Consider the following 10,420-nt stretch of genomic DNA (forward strand, 5'->3'; position numbering starts at 1 on the left):
CCCGGGAGGCGGAGCTTGCAGTGAGCTGAGATCCGGCCACTGCACTCCAGCCTGGGCGACAGAGCGAGACTCCGTCTCAAAAAAAAAAAAGAAACCTTCCCTCTCAAACTTCATTAAGAGTCTCATTTTCCAAGACTCCCTCCTATGGTCTTGTAGTACGCAGGTTAACATGGTGTCTGTTTTCTTTGATGTATGGTCCTAGGGGTCATAGCAGTAGATCTGCAGAGTTGGAAGATCACTAAATAGTTTACAACTCCCCACCCAGCAGGGCATAGTCGTCATAGAGAATGGATGGAAAATATCCCCTTGCTATAATTGGGTTCAGCCCTGTGGCTTAACACCATCTTATTTGGCAATCTTTTTCTCTTGACATATTTAGTAATCACTTTAAGGGAGATTTATTACACTGCCCATGGGAACAAACAATGCACTAAATATTACACTTAGGCATGCTTTCAATACCACTCCTTTTCTAGCCTATTCTGAATCTTTTCCCAAAGTCTTCAACACTTATCAAAACTCTCTCTTGTCTTTAAATTCCTCTAAGTTCTTCTTTCTTCCAAAATAACCTTTTATAATTTGAAATATTTTGTAACTAGGAGTTCTTTTAATCAAAATTCACTGGGCCATGCTTAGAGAAGAATTGATAAAAACACTTTCACAGCTTAAAATCATTGAAGACATTTTTCTCACAATTAATCCCAAAGCATCAAAACAAACATTTAGCATATGATTAGGCTGTGAAAGTAGCCTCCTAGGGGTGTGTGTGTGTGTGTGTGTGTGTTTACATATTTATATAAAGGAATTCAAATTATTTCAGCCAAACATAATTCAATGAAATGTTTTCTGATCCTGTGGGTTGGTACCATGAAGAGATGTGGGGCAAGGGGCCACTGAGAATTAGGATTCTCAACTCATGCTCTGTGCTAATGAAAGGACTTTGATAGCTGGTGCCCCTCAGACATTTTTTTAAAAGCATAATATCCCACTCATCCAGACACATGTGCAGCAAAGTGTCTTAACAGATAATCTATTTAGAACAGATTTGAGAGAAAATATATCAGGATCATGGAGAAGGTAGTGAGTTGTAGTGGCACAGCTACAGTATAACAACTGTGTGAATGTGAAATTCTAGCTTCTTTACAGATGAAATGTCCTTCATTCATCAGATATGTCATAATGGCTATCTATACTCTTGAGAGAGTCCACTCAGTGCTAAGCACAGTCGTAGATGTACTAGTTTACTTAACACTCAACTACATGTCTGTCACTGGCCTCATTTTGCACACAGGCCACATTTTATACAGAGAAAGCAAAGCCACCATGAGGATAAGCTGCTGGTGAGTCAAAACAGTTAAACTAAGGACCTGTGTAGCTACCACTGAAACGGCACCATGATGCCATTTTTAAAAAGACAGTGATGAGCCCCGCCCTTCCTCCTACCTACATGGTCTCCCTGAGCCCCAGTTTTCTTATCTGTAAAGTGACTTGTTGAGAGAATTTAAGGCGTGAAGCCCTGACACGTGGTAATAGCTCATTCCAGTCCCTTAGTCCAACCAGACCCTCGACTGCCTTGTTTTCTTATCTTACTAGATTACACATACTTGTACATATCTGAAATTGAGCATTTGTGACTTTTAGGGGTGGGGCAGTAAAAGCACAAATTCAGAAATTAGTTACTAACAAGAACCTTAGGCATTCAGATGCCTAGAGGTGTATGGTGAGGGGCCAAGAGCACAGGTTCTGGAGCCAGACTGCCTGGTATAGCTCAGCTCTGCCTTTTACTATGTGTGTGACATTGGGCAAGTGACTTGACTTCTCTATATTTCCTCATCTGTAAAATGAAGCTAGTACTTGTACCTACTTTGTAATTTTCTGCAAGGATTAAATAAGTTTATCTGTATAAAGAGCCTAGAATTGTGCCTGGCATGTAGTAGGGGCAGTTAAATTAGTGCTTGTATTCTCATGCGTATTTTGATGACAAGCATTCAGCACCTGGGCACAGCAAATTCAATATGGAGCAAGGTGTGTAAAATAAATCCCATTGTTCTGCTTTAGCATGATTCCCATATATCCCAGCCAGGCTCTTACAGTTATAGCTCCCTTCCCATACATGTAGGCAAGGAACGCCAGAGAAAACAAGGTCCCTCAAGGTAAACCTCTTGTCTTTTATGGTAGAGAGTGATTTAATTGGATAAAGAGATCATTTAACTGCCCTGCAAATCAGCATCAGAGGACGAGTCAGCAGAGGATATCTGCATTTGGAATTGCACCTTAGTTCACTTTTTATGTTATATTTTCAAGAGGGAAACTAAACAGGGGACCTATATAAGATTTCTCCAATAGTATAGACCAATTGGGTCACAAATAAAGAACACGTGGAAAGAATACTGGTGCTTTAATGCAGCATTTCTCAAACGTCAGCTGCATCAGAATTCTTAAGAGGGCTTGTGAAAACCCAAATTCCTGGGCTCCACCCCAGAAATTCTGGTTTACCAGGTCTGGGATGGGGCCTAAGAATTTTCATTTCTGACAAGCTCCCAGGTTGTGCTGCTGCTGTTGTTCTAGGGGCCACATTGTGAGAACCACTGGTCAAATGTGTGTTTCACATTCCTACTACCTATTTCTTATGTAGGTTTATAACATTTAATTTGAACTGTTTAGCTTACAGGTGGAATGTCTACCCTCTCCAAAAAACAAAAATAGAAATATTTGATTAATAAATACTGTCATTTTTTTCCCCACAGTTGCATGCTGCTGTCACCAAGATCCAGGTTCCAAGGCCTGGTTTTAATTACACGTTTGCCCATATATGTATCCTGAATAATGATAAGACTTGCATCGTGGATGACATAGTGCACGTCCTGGAAGAGCTAAAGAACGCTCGGGCCACCAATCGGACCAATTTTGCTATCACATACCCAATCACTCACTTAAAGGACGGGAGGGCTGTGTACAATGGGCACCAGCTTGGGGGCGTCACTGTGCACAGCAAAGACCGGGTGAAATCTGCAGAGGCCATCCAGCTCACCTACTACCTGCAGTCAATCAACAGTCTAAATGACATGGTGGCCGAGAGGTGGGAGTCCAGCTTCTGCGACACTGTCAGACTGTTTCAGAAATCCAACAGCAAAGTCAAAATGTACCCTTACACGTCCTCCTCACTGAGGGAAGATTTCCAGAAGACCAGCCGCGTATCAGAACGTTACCTGGTCACCAGCCTGATCCTGGTGGTTACCATGGCCATCCTTTGCTGCTCTATGCAGGACTGCGTCCGCAGCAAACCCTGGCTAGGCCTGCTCGGATTGGTGACCATAAGCCTGGCCACTCTCACTGCAGCTGGGATCATCAATCTCACTGGTGGGAAATATAATTCCACCTTCCTGGGAGTCCCTTTCGTCATGCTAGGTAATTACTACCCTTCATTTTTCTGTTTCCTCCTGCTGGTGGTGTTGACTGGGTTCCTAAAAGGCCAGGAATAGCCATCTAACAACTTTGTTTCATTTATAGTATCTTCATTTTGCCCAAAAGTCCTGGGACCAACTCTATAAAGTGCTGGTAATCAGCAAAAAACAACCTAATCTGGTAAATGTGCCGGAAGTTCAAAGTCCTGGGTTCTAGCGCTGACTCTCCATTGAGCAGCCACGTGGTGTTTAGCAGGTATTAATCTTCTCTGTGTCCCAGTGTCTTAGGTTGGGCTTCCCCATAAGCAGGGCCTTGAGACAAAGATTTGGATACAAGTAGTGTATTTGGAAGGTGAGCCCAGGAAGCACCAGTATGGGCGTGAGGAAGTGAGACAGGAAGGCAGGCAGTTGAAGGTATGTTAATGAGCCCAAGGTATATGACATTCTGCCCATTGCTGTGGACACCTGTGGTTCAGCCCCACTGGGGACCTTTGTGAGACCTTGTAAAACACACCTCAGAGAGGTCCTCCCCTGGTGTGAGGAATTTGGGCTATTTTCCCACAGAGGGCTTGTGATTAATTGAGGGCTGCTCCCCAGGCCAGTTAACTCCCAGCACTTCCCAGGGAAGACCGAGCACACTCCTGCAGCCAGAGAAATCCTTCAGGTGACTTTGTAGTCAAGCCTTCAGCAAGCTCAAGAATGGGGAATGGGAGGGCATGCTGAGAGTGTCTGCTACTCTCAGTTTCCCCACCTTATGAATAGAGTGGATGTGAGCATCACACAAAAAGGACATGATAAATGTATAAGAACTTTGAGAGTGACATGTGAGAAACCAGTAGGAAGTAACTTTTTTTCCTATTCTTACTATGAACTCAGGAGAATATTTTGAAGCGATGCTGATGGTGACAGCGTGCTTCCAGTGTGTTCACTCATAGGGGCTGCAGGAACTCCCTGATAGAGATTAATGGTCAAAACAAAGCCATAGTGGCCATAACATCGGTTGCCCTGTCCATCTGTTATCAAAAATGGCATGCCCAGCCAGCCTGATGGCAGGGTTCTTGCGGGCCAAGGATTCAAGAGGTTCACTTTCCCCCTTTTCTATAGCAGCTTCTTATCAATTCCTTTAACAAAATTAAAATGTCATTTGGAATCATTTTTAACGTGACAAATGAAGTGGCACTTTTTTGTTAACTAAGAAATAACCACTGTTGAGTTCATTAGTGTGCCTTATGCCCTGTTTTAGAGTAGTAGAAAAGAATTTCCTCAGGAAATCTCAGCTGTGTTATGGGCACATGATAAGCAGGGCTGGTGGGGCTGCAAAGCCACAGAATTACATTCTGCCCTCGATTCTCCGTGGCCTGAGGAATTGAAACCTAGTCAATAAACATATACTGGTAGCTTTTGTGAAAAGCTGGGCACCGTAAGGAGACTGAGCAGCCTGATAATTTGATAATGTACTTGTCACTGCTGAAAACAACAGAGAAGAAGGCTGTTGTACCTCCTCCTGAATTCAGTCTATTAAGAAAGCAGCATAACTTGCCTCTTTACAATAACCCCAAGACCATGTGGGTTGACTGTGGAATACAGGGTGGTTCCTTGAAGAGTGAGTAGGACTGAGGATTAGTAGCTTCCACAGAGGCCTGTATCAAGGTTGAAATTAAGATGTTTTGCTCATGATTAGTCACAATCTTGAATGTTTTGGGGGTTACGGGAAGGGTTTTCGTTTCGTTTGTTTTTTAGCTTTTCATTTTCTTGCTGCTTTTGTGGGAGGAAGAGAAATAGGAATAAGAAAAGAGTGGGGAACTGAAGGGAGATCGTAAGGTTCTTAAGGTGAGGCAAAAGGACGCTGGAGCTAGAAAAAGGACAATCAGTGCTGATTTTATGACATTCCAGGTTGTTACCAGTGAGCTCAAAGCATGTTAGAATATTTAAAACTTCTGAAAAATTAATTTACTAAGTAAAATAAAATTATAATATTTAAAGTTTCTTAAAATTAATTTTAAGTAAAGTAAAATAGCAGTATTCAAAACTTAATTTCACTAAAAATGAAATTGTAATATTCAAAACTTCTTAAGATTAGTTTTATAAAGTAAATTGAAATATTTAAAATTTCTTAAAACTTACTTTTTTGTACTTTTTAAAGAGGTTTTAAATATTGTAAGGGAAAGTCAACACAAAACAGACTATGGCAGATAGTATTGGTGCAGGGAAGGATGTAAGAGATGGCAGGATGGAAAGATGCTGTTAGCAGGGAAGTGTCTTTAAAAAACAAATCCAGAAATAGTAATGCCACAGATCCGCAGACTGAGTATCACTGAACTTTACATCAGAGTTCAATTCAGAAAAAATCAGGCATTTGCAGTGAAAGAGACCATGCACCACAGGTGCCCAATAAGCCCTTGTTTGCAATTTGTGAGGAATGTTATGTGCATTGATTTGATGGCAGTTTTCCCTGCTGACAATCAGTGTGCAACCTTTCTGTACATTCTCAGCCCAAAGCATTCTCAAATTACTTAGTCATAACATGAAAGGAAGCTACATGTTTTAGTAGCTAAGGCCCATTTGCAATAAATACTTTGCACGATGTAATGGGTGCTTACTGTGCTCATAAAGCTAACAGTGCCTGGATTTAGGATGTTCGCCCTCCTGTATTTCTCAGATAAACTCTTCATTTTTAAGAGTTTATAAAATGAAATACAAGCAAGAGCCGCTTCATAAATGTTGCATTCAAGGCCATCGCTTAATTCTGGGTTTTTTTTATGACCATTCCTAAAATACCAGTAAATATTTCAAATGACTAAGAAGAAATTCAGTGCTAAGGGTTTTGGCACTACAAAAAACTGTCCAGTATTTAAATTTTCCTGTCTATAGCTTAAAATGGCTATGCTTAACCTAAGTAGATTTAAGCAAAACTTGATTTAGTATGTTATATAAATACAATATCAAATCAAAAAGTCTCATTTAAAAGGTAAAGTATCTTAGAAAAAGTCTCAGACATTTCCTTGGCTGTCAGTAGGTCTACAATGTGATAAACATTATAGATTGAAAATTCAACAAACTGAACATTGTCAGTGTGATTCTGGTCACATAGGCCAAATCCAGCCAAATGCCAAAATGACACTAGATTTAGAATGGAAAAATTTAAGATCACATGTGTCAAGCAGTATTAACCTGACAAAATTCCAGAAGAGGAAAGAATTTGGATAAACTCTTAAGAGTTGACCATAATGGGATGTGACTGTGTGTTTCTAGCCAAGATGATATGTGACAGTTCTGGCAATAAGAATATATCCTACACAGATGAATCATTTTGGCAATGATGTAAGCATAGATACATCATGATTTAGAATGTTTTTAATCAGCGTTGTGCATACTAGACAGTCCCACTTCTGCCAAAACCTCTGTCCAGATGAGTCATATCAGTTTATTTAGAGCTGAAATCCTAAAAGGTCTACAGTATTATAAATGTTCATCGACATTTTTTAGTTACTCTAATTTGGAGAAGAGTTTATTTGGTCTATACCCTTATCGTGCATAAAATAATATCCCTTCTTTCCAAATATATTGATAACAAGTAGTGAGAGTTACTTGAATTGCTATTTGTGAATATATGATGCTAATTATTTTAATCTGTTATGGAATTTCCTTTAAAGGATGAAGATTTACACCATTATTCTCCAGTTGGGTATGATTTTTTAAATTGGCATAGGTTTTCTATGTGCAAGCTCTCCTTACAGACTTAATGTTTCCACAGCTTTGCTGATCAGATACAAATCAGGAAAGGGATAGAATGTTAGAGGATATAGAAGGGAACCAAAGGAAAGTTTTCTCCCTTCTGCATCTGGAAGGTTTGTTGCTTCATGTACATCCTGTACAACTAAAAAGGAGAATTGAAGTCATAGTGAAAGAGTTTGGATATTAGTTTCTACATGTAATCTAGTTTATAAAGGTTGCTTTGCATTTATCAAGATACAAGAGCCCCAGAGATTTATGAGATGAAAAATACTTTCTAAGCTCTTTTTCAAATGTTTGGGATTTGAGGTCAGCAGTCAGATCCAGGGTATCCTCTTCCTTTTGAATTATCCAACCAGGCCACTCAGATTCAAGGATGTGAAAGGAAGAAAGAATTAGTGGATTATTTCTAATTTGCGGATTAGTGCTAGGAAAAGAATAATAGCAGGGAGGTTTGGCTTCTTTCAGCTGTGTATTTTAAGATTATTCATATGTAGCAGAAACCAGAAGATTGGGTTCCATTCTTCAAAAATTTGTTCACATATGATGCCACTTGAAATGTAATGCTCATAAAAAGGAAAGGGCAAAAATACACATGCAAAAAATTTAGTTCCAACTGAAAAATTGTAATTATTAATTATTTTTGCTCTAAACTTAAGCAAACCTGAAAGGTTTTGCTTTCCTGATGAGTATTCTGATATATTTCTAAAGTCATGAGAAAATGGGGGAAAAATCAGTCAGATAATAATGAAATTTAAGCCATATGAAATCGCCAATATCCAACCATTTTTGGCCTACAAACTTGGTACCACTATCTGGTCATTTTTGAACTACAAAAATGGTAATTTTGTGTGGTTCAGCCTAATACATTATTGTAGAAATCCATTATTTGTAACAAGATGACAATTTGCCTGATGGAGTAGAAGTATATTAGAATGCTGTAGAAATCCTTTGCTTAGATATAAATCAGTAATAGATTCAGCATGTTATAGAGAAAAAAGCTGATTGATAAGAGTTTTGTTGTTCACATTTTTGTGTACATCTGTTTTTTAAAAAGACATTTTATTTTACAGTATTTCCAAAGTTTGTCTCCCGAATATCTTTGTTTTGTAATGGCCCATGGTCATTATGGGACTAATTTACAAGGAGATTATGTAATTTAGGCTTGTAATTCGTTCTTGCCCTTTTATTCTTATGCTCCACCAATCATATTAGGGTGAGAGTAGGTGGAAAGAAATAGATTTAGGGGAATGGAACAAAACAAGTTTTATTGTTCTATTTTTAACCGTAAAGTAAGACAAGAACAGGACTTAGGGGCACAAATCCAGGAAGGCAGAACTCAGGCAGAGGAATACAAAAGGCCTTTGTCTTTGACCCAGGATTCCCAGATATCCCCTAGGTGGTCTCTCTACCCGGTCTTGCCCAGGGAATGAGGGAGTGACAGACCATGTAAAGCTTGGGCAGCAGGAGGCAACATCAGGACACTAAACTAAACATAGACCCAGAGGAGGAATACCTGGCATCTACATTTGGACTAGACTCTCAGAAAGTCACAGCTGGGCAGTCTTGACCAGAAGCTCACAACCCAAACAGGTTCACAGTTATTGTCAAGGAAACCCTGCATTTCACCAAGGCTAACCAAAATATAGACAGATGGAGCCCAAGAGTGGGATTCTATAGCCCCTTCTCTACACTGATTGGTGTAGCAACAGTAACATTATTTTGCCTCATCAGTAACATAAATTTCACATCAGCCTACTATTCATCTTGTGTGTATGTGTGTCTTTATAACCTATGTGCATAATATATATTATATATCACATTAGCTGTATTATATATCATATGCAATATGATATGTAGTAAGCTCATGTTATGTATTTATATGTATACAATGTGTTTATAACATATATTATGTAATATATATTGCTTGAATATTTAAATAGAAGTACTATATATTTCTCTGTATATATTATCTGGTATATGGAGTCCAACATTTTGTATGTAAATATATAAAATATATTTGAATAAGATATGCCATATATACATGTTTATATATTACATCTGTATTCTATATGAAAAGAAATTACACAATGACCATAGCATATATTATGAGCCACATTTATACACACTGGTCTTATATAATGTACATACACACAAAATTGAAATACTTTATCTTTAAACAAGGAAGAGCTATAAGCAAATTCATTTCTAGAGCTCTCTTTTGCAGCTAACTAGTGAAGAAAAATCATTTCTAAGACGAAAACCCAATGCTCTGATTAGAATTTTCAAAATGTGACAAGTATCTGGTACAAAGAGTAAGATGTGTGTGTTCCCCCGATGTGAGCATCTGTCTTTACTTAAACAGAGTACACCTTTATTCTTACTCTTAACTGTGAGACAAAACAGGCTGCGATAAACCAAACAATTCAGCTTATAAAGTAAATGTTTATAACTGGCAAAGTGTAAATGTAACCCAATTAATGAACTTCTCCCTGAAAATAGATGTTACTCAACCCAGACATATATACACTTTAAATTTCTTCTTAAAAAAACACAAAATCATGAATTTATGTGGATGTCATTGAAAAACAGGCATCTTATAAACATGAGCTACTTAGTGAAGTTTTTCTAAGAATAAAATAGGCTTTAAGCAGATTTTGCTTATGAATTATAGTCTATGAATTTTTGAGAAGAATATAGTAATTTTATTTCCATATATGAAATTTAGCACTGCTCAGGCATGCTATAAACAGCTTCATTGACTCATGATATTAAATGTTTTCACGTTGAAACTGAAAGATCATCCATCAATCAGCAAGCCATCCCATTTCCTCCTTCTTAGCCATTCCTTACTTTGAGGAACTCAGGATGAAGAAATCCTGCTAGTGTGGAAAGGATTAAAATGTGAGTAGCACCCAAAGGCATCTATCAGCTGCTGTGTTGTGGCTATGTACATTGGGACAGGTGGGAGAATCTGGGCCTGAAGAAAAATCTGACTTACAAAATCCAGAAGTATTGTACAAAGTAGATTGATTTGCCTATGATTATTCATTGAAAACAAAACAACCACAACAACAACAACAACCAATCACCCAGACTTCTCCAATAGCAAAACCACTAAATACATTTAAGATATTATTCACTTTATGAGCAACTTTCCAGAAGTATATCTACTGGGTAAAGAAAGGTTAACTCGGCCGGGCGCGGTGGCTCAAGCCTGTAATCCCAGCACTTTGGGAGGCCGAGACGGGCGGATCACGAGGTCAGGAGATCGAGACCATCCT

At 38.7% G+C, this 10,420-nt stretch overlaps 1 protein-coding gene across 1 annotated transcript in view; it reads left to right on the forward strand.

The window, feature by feature from the left end:
- PTCHD1 (patched domain containing 1) overlaps positions 1-10,420 on the forward strand; it is a 62,884-nt gene that overhangs the window by 44,244 nt on the left and 8,220 nt on the right. Inside the window, exon 2 of the mRNA XM_011935103.1 lies at positions 2,748-3,408. Within this exon, the coding sequence (XP_011790493.1) occupies positions 2,748-3,408 (661 nt within the window). The remainder of the gene's footprint in view (positions 1-2,747; positions 3,409-10,420) is intronic.

Source organism: Colobus angolensis, unplaced genomic scaffold (assembly GCF_000951035.1).
Source record: "Colobus angolensis palliatus isolate OR3802 unplaced genomic scaffold, Cang.pa_1.0 Scaffold140, whole genome shotgun sequence".
Classification (NCBI taxonomy): domain Eukaryota; kingdom Metazoa; phylum Chordata; class Mammalia; order Primates; family Cercopithecidae; genus Colobus; species Colobus angolensis.